Raw genomic sequence first — 14,442 nt, 5'->3', positions numbered from 1 at the left:
TAAATCTGATGGCAAAGATAAGTGTCTGCTATTGCTAATCCATTTAACAGTTTGATAGACAAATCATAGTTATAAGGTGGATGCTATATTTATTTTTTAGTTCAGACTTGGCTTGATGTTTCTGACAATCATCCGTGTTCTATAAAGCAGAAATCTCCTTATCTATTCCTATAGACAGGTAATTCATGGAGAAGCTTGTTTCCTGAGATATGCATTTTTGATTGTTTTCCTCCAACTTGGCATATGATTAGGAACTTCTATAGGCTTTATTGAGATTGTATAGGAGAAATTCTAGACCATCTGCAAATAGTTAAATCATTACCACAAGGAACGAAATACCGAGATTAGAAGAGAAAACATGGTGATTATAATAATAGCAAGAATCTCCATGTAATTTAAAGGAACAGCTATGACTATGTTTTTCTGATGTTTAAAACGACTACACTGTTCTGCCAGCATTGGTTTCAATAGTTAAACCAGCCTTGTGGGACCCATAGAGAATCTAAATAAAGAATAATATTTTATTCTTTTTACCTAAACGAATACTTTGGTACCTTTTAATCACACTTTATAGCTTACCTTCACAATGAGAAAACAATTTATTGTAAAGACAAATTAACACTATTTCAAGTTGATGATTTTTGGATTGACAAGTAAACAGAACAACTTTGCTTGTCAAAGTAGAACTTTACAAAAGCAATAGTTGAAGACACTGGCTTCTGTAAGTAATGTACGATATGGACTTTTAAGTCCCGGGGATAGGAGATGGCTCAGTTGTTCAGAGCACTCCCTGTTCCTACAGAGGACTGAGGTTTGGTTCACAGCACCCATGTCAGGTGACTCAAGGCTGTAACGACAAATCCAGCAGATCTGACCCTCTCTCTGTGAGTACTCTCACACACTCGTGTGTGTGTGTGTGTGTGTGTGTGTGTGTGTGTGTGTGTGTACACAAAGACATACACCTAGATAAAAATAAAACAAAGACTAACAAACATTGTAAGTCTTTTTTTACTAAGTTTAAGAAAGGAAGGCATTCACTATGCATTCATATGCTTCTCAAATAAACTGTGATATACTACAGAGATGATCAAGAACTATTTGAAATTTAGGAACTCCAATGTTGTAAAGGATGTTTAGCAATAAGATACTTCTCCCAGAGACTAGAAAACTAGACCTCATTTGAGGGGAAAAAAAAAAGTCTTAACATACACATTTGCAGCCAAGTGTGTTGTGTCCTATTTGTAAGTCCAGTACTTGGAAGACAGAGCCTAAAGTATATGTTTTACAAATTATTTTCAAGACACAGGAGTTTGTTTTACCTTGATATAAAATTGGTATTATTCCTTTAAAAACAAACAAACAAACAAACAAAAATCAAAGGAGTCAATCGGTTTGATAGACTTACCAGGGTAGAAAGGAAAAAATGGAGATATTACCCAATGGAAGGAGAGCTATAATTTCTTTCATTAGAAGCATTTCACTTCCAGTGACAATATCATCTCTGTATGACAGGGCTACCCTGGGCTACACCTACCATTTGATTAAGTAAGCGGTTTGGATCCCATGTTCAACAAGGACTCTCCTGTCTGATTTGTTTTCCCATAGATTTCCTGAGGGAAAAGCACCACTATAATTCTTTCTCTCCGTGAGAATATAACATACCCATTTTCATGTCAATTGATTGGCATCTGATTTTACAGGCCAGGTTTTCAAGTTTGGCTAACGTTCTAGTTTGCTACTGGAAAACAAAAATTGTTCTCCGTGCACGGGAAAGGACAGGCATTGCTCACTGCACACTGGAAACCCGACTTGGATCATAATTCATTGACAGTGACTCTGAACTATCAAGGGAGAAGCCCTGCCTTCGTTTATGAAGTACCTCTGAGCGTGAGGATGCAGGTGCTGCTTGCAGAAACATGATTGGTGACTCACAAACGCTAAAGGGAGAAGACAGTGTGTGAACTCATAGAATCCCACCCTAGTAGAAAGCCATGCTACTACATGACAACTTGTGTGGAAGACAGCATAGAGCTTGAGGGCTTCGTGTAATGATTTGCTGTCACTGATTAGCGATGTGTCTCAGTGCCTAATATAACTAGATGAGTAAGACCACAGTATATTTTAATAGCATTTAAGTTGGCCAGGTTAACAGCTTAAAAATAGTGGTATGATAATAATAGCTAACATTTGCCGGGCTCACCCTATGCGAGGAACCACTTGAACACTCCAGTTCATCTCATACCAACGAGCCAGTGAAGCAGTTGCTACTGTTAGTCTCAGTTTCCAGAAGGGAAAGGAAAGCCAAGGCCAATACTTTCACTTACCAAAGTCATGCTCCATCAGTGATAGATCACGGATTGGACCCGCATCTGGACCACTGGTAACTGCAGTAACAACAAATGTAAAATAAGATGGTCAAGCGTTGGTTGCGCCATTTTTTAAACACGTTTTGCTGATTCTTTGTGAATTCTGCGTGATGCAACCCAGTCCCGAGCATCTCCCTGTCCCTTAGTACATACCTTTTGCCCTTGTAGCACTCCCCACCCTGTATATAAAAACCAAACCAACCAACCAAGCAAAAAATACCTGGCCATGGAAACTGCAGTGTGTCCTGGTGATCACACGGATACTTTTTCCTCCCAAACAGCCCTAGTTGTAAATGTTCATTGCTGTGAGTCATTGCTCTGGTTCAAGGCCTCTGCTCATTGTCAATGCTGGATCCTCATAGGGACTCCTTTCAGATATCCTGTTGTTGCCCTGGGCTGTACCATCTTTTAAAACTCCGTGCTTGATATATTCCATTGAGGTATAAATCTGCTGCTGCTTCCAAAAAACTAAGAATTTCAGTGAACGTATTAGTATTTATCCAGGGGGAAAAGGAGTTAGCACTCCAGATGATAACTGTTGGGACAAACTTCAGTCACAGGGCTTACAGCAATACTGGGGATGAGTACCGAAATCTTTCCGCGGTGAGGCACCGCGGAAAACCAGACTTTAAAGTCGGTGTTCCTTCCAGACATGTCTTATACTCTCATAAGTTTTTGGAGTAGGTACATCAGAGTCCCAGACTTCAAACATCTCTTTGTAATTTCTTTCACTTTCCAGATCATTAGAATTTTACTCCTTGCTTCTCAGCCCCTGAGGTATGCATCGTTACACATTCAGAGTAGGAGCGCCACACTCACCAGTCCAGGAGCCACTCGCACCCACAGGCTAACCTTGCAGGAGAAGCAGAGGGCTTCGTGTTTGAAAGGACAGTTCATTCTTGCGTAGTCTATTTTGGGAGATATTTCGAAATACGCCCCCCCCCCTTTCTAATGTTGCAAGTAGAAATTGCTCTTTCAGGGAAATTGTTTCAAAGAGCATGAGTTAATGCACTTTGAATCATTGGGAACGTTTACACACTATTGCTGCCTCTGATGCCTAAATGGAACTTGATTGCCGCACTGTGAATTCGTGACAGCCCACTAATGCTTCCGTAGTTCAGGGGCAGTCTTCGTGAGGCTCATTGTCACTTGCCCGTAACCCTGATGCTAGCAAGGGACAGGTTACTTGCCCTCTTACTAGAATTTATAGAGCTCAGCTCATTGAAAATGGTTAGTTAAGTAACCGTTGGCTCAGTGGTCTGCAACCCAGAAGGGCGGTGAAAGGGTTGCTTGTTGGCCCTGCCCTTTCTGCTCACAGTGTAAACATTCCTGCCTGCCTCTTCAAACAGACCTGTCGAGAGCTGCTGTGAATGTATGGGATATAGCCTTTAGTAAAAGGGTGCAAACATATTATTAAGTAAATCAGTACATACGGCAGATGTCATGAAGGTGAACAGTGCCTTAAAGGCATATTTAATTAGAATAAGTGTTTATTGGCAAAGCACGCTATTAAAACTGTGGGGGAAAGCAGGTTCTTTGTCCTCAGTCATTTATAAAAGCAACTAACCAGGTTCTCCCACAAATGAATCCTACGTGGGAATTGCTACTTGGTGGTGATTACCAGCAAACACGTGAGAGAGCCAGTGCAAAGCAATATGCTAAGAGTTAGTGGCAGGAGAAACAGCTAAGGAATGATCAGAAGGCAGTGTGATTTATATGGGAAAATGGAAAGGAGGGGGTGGTGATTTGGGTTCTGAGAATGGAAAAAGAGATTGGATAGTAAGGCTGCCTGCATATTATAATTTACCTAAGCAGAAAGTTGAAAACAAGTAATATCTGCCTATACCCCAAAAACTTAAATATTGACAATTCTGAAAAACTTCTAGAACTTCCTAGCACGAGGGTCATGATAGGCACGATAAACTTGAATAGTGAGACCTTTCTACAGGTATAGATAGCTGTCTTCACTGAGTCTATGGCCACGCCCATCACAGCTGGAGGGAGAGATTGACAGGTTCTGTGTGGGACTGACAAGTGGCTTAAATGGCTGGAACAGAGATGACTGTAGTAGTAAAAAATAAAGGATGACCCATCCTGGGAGTCTTGAAAGGTAGCCCTGGGTCTGCATAGCTTAAATGCTATGAGGATGTGTGCTTCAGATCCTAGACTTTTAACCATGGCTTGGCCTTTGAAGTCATGTATTTAAAATTAATTTTCAATGCAGCTGTCTTTCCTCAAGATCCAAGTGGATCCTTGTCAGCACGCAAAAATCAGGTTCTGTAACTTATTTAAATGTCGTAGATCAAGGCAGCTGCTACAGAAATGATGGGAGGCCACCACAAAAATAGGGTTAGAAGGTTTGGAGTTATTAATTTCAATGAATTCAATAATTAACTAATGATACTCATAAAAGATTATTTTGACACTTATATATACCAAATGATCTGAAAAGTCACCAAAGCTGGAGGCATATGGCAAGCCTCAAGTAGAAATGAACCTTGTAAAGTTCTTTAATTTGATTTCTAGTCATGTGTAAGGCTATCAGTTTGGATCGACAAGTTTGGAGGCTTAGAGACAGGTAAGATAGTAGTCCACTGGGCCTTTGTGTGACTATTTCTGTAGGGGAGAAACACTTATGCTGGGTCTAGTAAACAAGATACTGGTTATGTTCCAACTGGTCTAAATGAACACGTTTGTACAAAAAAAAATCAGGTAAAAAGTTCTTGAGTTGTGTTGTAAATGCCTCAAATAAACCTGCATGTCTAATCTCTCTTGTATTTTCTTTTTCAGACTTTTGTAGTGTTGAATAAAGGGAAGGCGATTTTTCGATTCAGCGCCACCTCCGCCCTGTATATTTTAACTCCGCTAAACCCTGTTAGGAAAATTGCCATTAAGATTTTGGTACACTCATATCCTTTTCATGCAAAAATGCCATTTCTAACAGTTGTTTTTCAATGAGATGCCCTTCTATGCTTTCTATATTTATAAAATTTCTTTGCAGCAAATGGTAACACTGTTAGTTTAAGGGGTTGATTTCCATTGGCCGTCAGTTGTTCATAAAGTATATAAAGTTTATCATAAAATTATTATCGTGGGTCTAGAAGCAAATATGAAGCATGCTAGCAAGTTTGTCAGTGAACTAACCATGCTGTATGGCACAAATGAGAGCAAATCCTTTTTCCCTTTCTCATCCTCAATTAAATCATTGATTTTTGCTGAAGAAGCCTAGCCTATTACAGTTATCATAGTGTGTTATACCATACAGTATATATAGTTAGTGTCTCTCTATATATTACCAAATGCTCCGACACTCATACCTTATTTGGCTATCCATCCCCAGCAAATTTTACCCCCTTTTCCTTCTCCTCCCTTCCTCTCCTACCACCCCCCACGTCCTCCATTTCTTTCTTGTTCTCTTCTTTCTGTAAATAAATGTTCAAGAAACTGCTGTGTGTCTATGTACGTGGACAAAAATACGTTAAAAAGCCACCAACCTTAAATTCTTTATGGGTCTGCGATGTGACTTCAGTGATACAAAACTAGCCCAGCATGTTCAGGGGCTCAAATTTGATTCCCAGTATGGCATATACAGGTGCAAATTATAATAGTAAAAAAAAATTCATGTTATGGGAAGAATAGGTATAGATTACAATAGATCCTGAAGTAATGACAAAATACGTTTAAAATGGTGTTCAGTAGTGGGCATGTTCTATAGACTTCAAACAGGCTTATAGAAATATATTATCATATGGACACAGGAAACAGGAGAAAACCTTTTGAAAACCCACATGAATTCTCTCACTCTCAAGCTTGATACTGGAAGGTGTTTATATTTTAAAACAAAATGATTTGTCACATGAATTTCTGTGTAGTGAAATCTATATTGAACAGCGTTCCTACCAATTACCTAATAAGATCATGATACTGCCTTATTAGCACAAAACACACCCCATAGCATGCTGTAAACTATAAAGAAATGGGTTACATCACTACGAGGCTGCTTCATAAGAATTCCTAATCAGTTCCTAATCTTTTAGAGATAATATTAGGTCATAAGGAAGGCTTTGACTTTTCTTATTAACCATGGTCTTAACCCAGCTAAGTAAGATTGATTTCACAGTAAAATTGTGCTTTTGAATCTTTTGTGTTGGATAGAACTTTGGTGTCTATAATGAATTGGCATTTATTCCTTAACTACAATTTACTTTGTTCAGCATGCTTATCATGTGCACTATTTTGACCAACTGTGTATTTATGACGTTGAGTAATCCTCCCGACTGGACAAAGAATGTAGAGTAAGTAGTAATATGTTCTTAGAATGAAACACACACACACACACACACACACACACACACACACACACACACACACGCTCAGATTCTCTGGCAATCTCTTTGTGGTAATGGTCTGACTTGTAGCTTCTGCCTTTTGAAGTCATGCTAAACACTTCTGTCTTTGTTCTATAGTTTTGAGAATGACATCCAAGAAAATGACATCAATTTTTATTTTCAGCACTTTCCGAGATTACCATAAAGATTTCCCGTCCCATTGTAAGCCACCATTTGTCAACAATTTATATCTTAGCAAAACAGCACTTAGAATATTCGAAAATACTATCTGCTCGACGTTATTGTCATAGAGGATCCTGCTCTTAGGTTGAGGCAGCTTTCTCACTGAAAGACCAGGTACCATTTATGACTTATGGTTAACAAAATGGAAACACCAATAAACTTTAATGAAGTTTGAGTCTGTGTAAACTTTTTCCAATGAGACTAAATGAGGCATTTAGACACCTATAAATTTCATTTAATTTTAATAATATAATATGAAAACCTAAGTAAAGGAGATATTTGGATATGAATCCTATTTATTCATTTGTGTGTGTGTGTGTGTGTGTGTATATATGTTTTGCCTACCTGTATGTCTATATAACGTGTGCATGTAGTGCCCAAAGAGAACAAAAGAGCGTGTTAAATTCCCTAAACTGGAGTTCAGAATGCAATCTGTGTCCTTTGAGAGACCAGCCATCTGTGTAGCCCTGAATATCTTTTTTTTTTTAAAGTGAAAAGTAGTATCTTTGAGATGTGCATACTAGTCAAACAGCTTGAGTGTTATAAGACTTTTTGGCTTGGACATTTCAATTAGTTGACTGTACAACTTTTCTAATCAATAACAACTGGTGGAGTTTGTTTTTGTTTTTGTTTTTGCTTTTTTTTTTTTTTTGCATTGTAGCAGGAGACAAGCACAATTGTGTTGTCACTGCAAATAAATAAATACAATTTAACGAGTGAAGCCAGACAGAAACGAGTCACCATGGAATCTAAGGAAAAGAGAAGACAGTAAGATTACCCAGCTCTGAGATGAAAACTGGTTACTTCACATAGGTCATAGACATCCAAACTGAAATAAAAGCAACACGTGATAAAAATGCTTCTTAACATTTACCTACTTCATAAGTACCAATTATACTTTCTTCCCCTGTAACTATGGGCTGGGTAGGGGTGAGGGATGGCGAGAATGTGCTTTGGAAACTAAATATAATGACTTCTGCAACTATTTCTTTGTTCCTCCTTATGAGGGAATGTCTCACACAGAAGCATCGCACAAACACCAATTCTAACACTTCACACATAGAACACAATTCTAGACAGTAAAACACAATGAGTTGCCGCAAGACAGTCAAATGTGTCTATGACATACTCTGAAAAAACACTCAAATTGTGCTTATAAAAGACATAGAATTTAAAAACAAGTACTCTCCACTATTTTTGGAAGAAACAGAAATAACTTAAGAAATAACTCTGTTGTCACTCAGAGAAATGGGTTGGAACGCACAAAGGTGGACCACAAACTCAAAGTCTGTTTGTCGTTCACCCCCCCTAATTTGGATTTCAAGCCAATTTAAATAAAAATAGATTGAAGAATTTAGTATATCTGTGATCTGAGGACTTTAGGCAAACATGGAGGTGAGATCCTTAACAACTGATACATTTTATGTGATCATAAACATGCGTGAAGGGGACACAGAGACAGATGGGGGCAGTTTTATCATTCTCTGCCTGACTCTTAAGAATAAGATATAAAATCTACTTCCAGTCCACTGCAATAGCCTTACATGAGCTCAGTCCTTGAAAACTTGGATAGAAATACAAATAATTGAATGCACACTTTGTGGCCTCTCCAAGAAGATACCAACTGTGTGGTTCTTGAAAGTTAAAACCTGGCTAGTTCTTTTCTATTGGGCACTAGCAGTTAGAACCCTGCCCTTATGGGCACAGAATGCGGGAAACTATTCCTCTTTTTAAGAACATCTTCATCAATTCTTTGAGAATTTCACACAGTGTATTTTGATCACATTCGCTCTCCCCAACTCCTCCAAGAATCTGTGGTTCTAAAATGTAAGCAGTTTGACAACAGTTTTGAAGGACACATTTACGACAAATGTATATTTTCTCTTCAGTTTAGTACTTCATTCAGTCTAATAAGAATAATTAAATTAAGATTCTTAGGTAAGTACAAATAAGAAACTACATGCTATAAAACTAAAGACAAAAACAAAAAAACAAAAACAAAAACAAAAACCAAAAAAACAGAGCTAGCATTTGCCATGCTCACAAAACCATCTCTTTAACGTCTTGTTTCTGGTTGTTAACTTGGCTTGGGTACCTTTCCTAGGTATACGTTCACTGGGATCTATACCTTTGAGTCACTTATAAAGATCTTGGCAAGAGGGTTTTGCTTAGAAGATTTCACTTTCCTCCGTGACCCATGGAACTGGCTGGATTTCAGTGTCATCGTGATGGCGTGAGTAATTTTTTTTTTTTTAAGTCTGGCCAATTCAAAGGAATGAAAAGATGTGCTGTATAAGTCAATTTAAGACATGTTTTGAATACAGAGCTTTCTTGTTAAGTTAGATCAACTCTATGCCTTATACAGTATGACGATATGAGTTACACTATTAAAAGATATGTAAGTCTAGCAAATCAGCAACATATGGAATTACTTTATTGTCCCTTAGTCTTTGAGTGATAAATGGAGTTACTTTCTATCCCATCATATTTTTCTTCATCAAAATCAAGTTACTTATTAACTACAATTTAATAGAAACTACGGTGCCATGATAAATTCCGCAAACAATCGTAATCGTGTAATGAAAATTACATTGAAACACAGCTATATTTTTTTCCCTTAAAGGCAGCTTTCAGCTTTTGGCATCCTGAGCTTTTGACCAATTCTGTTTGAGTCTCTCAAGGGGCTTTAGATGCCAACCCAGAATTAGTCACTTAAAATGAACTTTGCCAAAACTATCAGTAACTCTGATTTAATCCTACAGGTATGTAACAGAATTTGTAAGCCTAGGCAATGTTTCAGCCCTTCGAACTTTCAGAGTCTTGCGAGCTCTGAAAACTATTTCTGTAATTCCAGGTAAGAAGAAAACGGTGTAAGGTGGTAGGCCCTTATATCTCCAACTTTTCTTGTGTGTTATTGTGTTTGTGTGTGAACTCCCTATTACAGATATGTGACAGAGTTTGTGGACCTGGGCAATGTCTCAGCGCTGAGAACGTTCAGAGTTCTCCGAGCATTGAAAACAATATCAGTCATTCCAGGTGAGAGCTAGGTTAAACACAGAGGCTGACTTTAACCGTACCACATAATATTGGAATTGCAACCCCTCCGTTCATTGGCCATGGGGCCTTTTGCTCAAGTCTGTCACATTCAAGAATGCCAGACAGTGTTTCAATGTTGGGTCAGTTCCTTTAACATGTTGATAATTTCAACTTTCTTCATAAAGCCAGCCTCTGAGTTTAACAGAAAGTTGCATGAGATATGCACATATCATCGACAAATGTTTCTGTAATCCCTCTCCTGCATTTAAGATGTACGTCTTCTCTCCTGCATTCTGACAAAGCTTTGCTGTCATGCCCTTAACTGACTGTCCTGTATTTTACCATTTGCTCCAGATCTATTTCAAAAATAGATCATTTTTTCATAAAGGAGAAAAGGCTATAGGGCAGCATGTGTGTGGCATGGGATCCTTATGGCCTTAAAATTCTTTTTGCCTTGTAATTCACTGCTACTTGCAGGCCGGCAGAAAGAATGGGTTGAGAGAAACAGCTTCATGAAACGCAAAAATTGAAAGAAGAAGCAATTTAGTATTCCACATGTTTGGGGCAATACTTGATATCACTTGGTATCACAGAACCTAAAGATTTGTGAACATTGGTTCAGAACCCTCTGGCAGCATGGTGTTCACATAGAAGCGATCGGCTTTCCATCTGTTTGCAAGTCATGAGACTGTACAAAAAGCTTTTGTGTCCATGTAGCCAAGCAGCCATTCATGGAGGGTGTAGAATGTGTGCATTTATTAAGAAGAACTCTGTTCATATATTGCTCTTCTAAGGTGACATATAGTTCTCTCTTCCAAGGTTTAAAGACCATCGTGGGGGCCCTGATCCAGTCCGTGAAGAAGCTGTCCGACGTCATGATCCTCACCGTGTTCTGTCTCAGTGTCTTTGCTCTAATCGGGCTGCAGCTCTTCATGGGCAACCTGAGGAATAAATGCTTGCAGTGGCCCCCGAGCGATTCGGCTTTTGAAACCAACACTACTTCCTACTTCAATGGCACAATGGATTCAAATGGGACATTTGTTAATGTAACAATGAGCACTTTCAACTGGAAGGATTATATCGCAGATGACAGTAAGACTGGTTGCCACTCTATGTTAACCTTAGGGTTGCCGAGTGAGTTTTCAACTAGACACAATGCAGACTGTGTGTCAGCCACTTCCTAGATAGACTTCATTGATGAACCATTGGGAAATGACTAATGTAATCAAACTCTGTTGAATTCTTTAAAAGTTATTGGGGGGGGGGTGGATGCACCCGTGCACAACTGCACACATGAAAAGGTCAGAGGGCTTCTGGGAGTCACTTCCCTCCTTCTAATCATGTGAATCCTGGGGATCAAATTCAGGTCACCAAGGTCAAAAAGCAAGCACCATTACCCAGTGAGTCATCTCACCACAAACTCAGCTCTGTCGTTAAAGTAAATAGAATTATTATGGAACCAAATTGGTTATTTTCTATATTAACAGGTCACTTTTATGTCTTGGATGGACAAAAAGATCCTTTACTCTGTGGAAATGGCTCCGATGCAGGGTAAGAAGAAGATAGTAAATAGTTAATAATAAATGCTAATAATGTAGAAGAGGTGGGAGAAATGCCATATGTGTAAATAATAAAGAACGACTGTCTCTCTAGGAAGCCCAGTCTCTGAACCATAGGGGAGCAATGGTAAGAGAGTCTGGCAATTTCTTAGAGTTAAACATAGTCCCACCACACTGCCAGATAGAGGGCCAGCTAGTTTGAAAACACATTTACCCAGGAATCTGCATGCTAACATTATCCTCAGCTGTACACATAAATCAGACCAAACTGGAAACAGCCGAGATGTCTTTGCATCTGCAAAGAAACACATAAACTGTTGTATGCACATTATGACGAAACATTCTTAAATGATGAATGAATCCGAAACTCATATCCATTTGTGAGAAAGATAATAAAAAGAAAATTCAACCTGAAAAAGCTACAAGATTCTAACCATGTGATATCTGAAAAGGACAAAACAACAGAGATGAACAAAAGATGAGGGTTTAAAGGGACCCATGATGGGGAGAGAACTGGGAGAAGCACAGTATATTTCAGGTAGGGAAAAGTGCTCTGTCTGATCCTGCGATCATACATCAAACTGTTGTCAAGTCATGGAAGACAGATTAAAAAAATAATTGGTCAAGCTTTGGGAGGTAGATTTGGAGATCCCATGATGAAATTAAAAAAATGTATGTGACAAAAGAATTTAAAAATAGCATTACTAACCTCTGACATGTGAGGTAGAGAGAGCAGTGAGGTAAAATTTCCTAAATGTACCTTAGGAGGTGAGCAAAGCACATGACACTAGGAGAAAGGTGCTGTTGCCTAGCAATGAAGTGTTTCCCACCGCACTGTGGATGGCCAATCCTGAAACCCCTGGTATACACTAGTGCTGAACAGACAAGGGAGTGGAGAGAGAATGCTGGGAGCCAGACTGCTCACTGTGAGAGTGAAAGTTACAAAGAAGCAACTGGAAAGGTCTAGAACGATCCTGGATTACAGTTCGTTTGAGGTAAAAGAGGTACTTCAAGTGCAGCTCAGCATAAACATAAATGGATACATGTAGAAATATTTATGTGTTTGTGTGTGTGCACATCACAAGTCAAGATGCACACATGCAGCTTCTTGTTCCATCAGCTGAGGGAGGGGCCAAGAGGTACCAAGAGCTTATGAGCGATAAAGGCCAGCTGCCACCAAGACTGGTTTCTGATACTATTCTCCGTAAGAAGAACTAAGGCTAGCAAAGGAGTGTGTGAGTCTAGCATTGCCTCAGGAAATAGAGATTAGTTTGAAATCTAACGAGAAGATTAAAATGTGCCAGTGGATAAACACAAAAACGAGGGAGTTGTCTGTGACAAGCACCAATTCATACCATTCCCAGAGGTCAAAGATGGCACTTTTTAGCAAGAAATAAAATATCACACAAAATGTAAAATAAATACCCATGACTATATACCAATGTGAAAACTTAAGAGATTGCAGACAAACATCCCATACAGTAAAGTCCCAGGTTGATTTTGGACATACCGTGCCTTTAGAGAGATCTCCACTTCTAAGCTGTTAATGGCATGACACATGTGAATGGCATGACACATGTGAATGGCATGACACATGTGAATGGCATGACACATGTGAATGGCATGGCACATTCTCTATTCCAAGAGCAGAGTCTAGAAATGGAGGAAAATGTAAGCTCAAGAGTGGAGAAACCTATCTGGGACAGAAGGGGGCTATGTTAAAACCGAGGACCTGCGCAAAGGCTGTACTTAACGAGGATGTACTGTCATTAAAACCTGAGCATCTTGATACACGAAATACCGTCTTCATCATTTCTTGTTAGATCACACCTTCTGAAATGTGAGGTCATTTTAGACAACTGACTGAACTGAACTGGCTCACAGGTGATCTCGGTGACTTATTTCTCATCTGTTGATGGTTTCTCCTTCTTAATTTGAAATGATCGAATCTTAGCACTTTGTAGAGAGTGAATAACGATGACATCAGAGCAGGGATGTCTGGCTGCTTCCCCCTTGCTTTTCTAAATGGCCATAAATCTGACTCTCTTGTTCTTCCATTTTTGGCTGGTGTCTCTAACAGATTTCACCTGTGAGCAATCAGCTCAAGTGTTCTGGAAATGAAAGCCTCGTCCCAGATGATGACTCTGGCTTTTGACAATCCCCATAAATAAAGGGTGATTGGGCGAAATAGCTGCACTTTCTCTGCCATCCCCACCATTGCTTCTTTCTTTCCCAGACAATGTCCAGAAGGGTACATCTGTGTGAAGGCTGGACGAAACCCCAACTACGGCTACACAAGCTTTGACACCTTCAGCTGGGCCTTCTTGTCCCTGTTTCGACTCATGACTCAGGACTACTGGGAGAATCTTTACCAGTTGGTATGGACTAAATTTGCACAAGGATTTGTGTTGATGATCTCATACAAAATGCTAAGTACTAATTTACAACACACAGGGACACTAAGGAGGTCACAATACTAGAGGGAATGGCCCTAGAGTCCTCCACACTCACCTTTTCTCCCCTCCCCTGTTGCCTCTCCTTTGCCCCCTATAACTCATATACAAACTCACAGATACACATAATATAGTAAGTTTCATAAATAAAAGACACTCTGCCTATGGGCTTCCTTCTGGAAGTACAGATATTTAAAAATACATACAGAAAAATATGAAGATTTTCTTATATGAAGTATACATATTCATATATATACACACAAGCATATATTGTACAAATGCATTGTGCATGTATAGAGAATTTCTTATGTAAAGGCCATTTAACTAAATTTCTAGACTGGCATGGCATCTGTTGTGTTGTCCTGCTTTTGGAACTCTAATAATGATACTTTAATATGGATTAAACAAGTACTATTTTGCAATGCATTTATGTCACATGACAGGACAGTCATACTGT

The 14,442-nt window shown here is 39.1% G+C and overlaps 1 protein-coding gene across 8 annotated transcripts in view; it reads left to right on the top strand.

The window, feature by feature from the left end:
• The window catches only part of Scn3a (sodium voltage-gated channel alpha subunit 3), a 111,703-nt gene that overhangs the window by 31,232 nt on the left and 66,029 nt on the right, over positions 1 to 14,442 (top strand). For 5 of the 8 annotated variants that reach the window (XM_017591972.3, XM_008761918.4, XM_008761915.4 and 2 more), the window contains exons 3-9: positions 5,157 to 5,275; positions 6,572 to 6,661; positions 9,042 to 9,170; positions 9,882 to 9,973; positions 10,793 to 11,065; positions 11,461 to 11,524; positions 13,769 to 13,910. In XM_017591972.3, the coding sequence (XP_017447461.1) occupies positions 5,157 to 5,275; positions 6,572 to 6,661; positions 9,042 to 9,170; positions 9,882 to 9,973; positions 10,793 to 11,065; positions 11,461 to 11,524; positions 13,769 to 13,910 (909 nt within the window). Of the gene's footprint in view, positions 1 to 5,156; positions 5,276 to 6,571; positions 6,662 to 9,041; positions 9,171 to 9,699; positions 9,792 to 9,881; positions 9,974 to 10,792; positions 11,066 to 11,460; positions 11,525 to 13,768; positions 13,911 to 14,442 lie in introns of all 8 variants that reach the window. The other 3 variants (XM_008761920.4, XM_039105646.2, XM_008761916.4) reach the window with 1 other exon arrangement.

Source organism: Rattus norvegicus, chromosome 3, assembly GCF_036323735.1.
Source record: "Rattus norvegicus strain BN/NHsdMcwi chromosome 3, GRCr8, whole genome shotgun sequence".
Taxonomy (NCBI): domain Eukaryota; kingdom Metazoa; phylum Chordata; class Mammalia; order Rodentia; family Muridae; genus Rattus; species Rattus norvegicus.
Note: the sequence above shows the minus strand (reverse complement) of the source record. Positions and strands in the feature narration are given on the sequence as shown.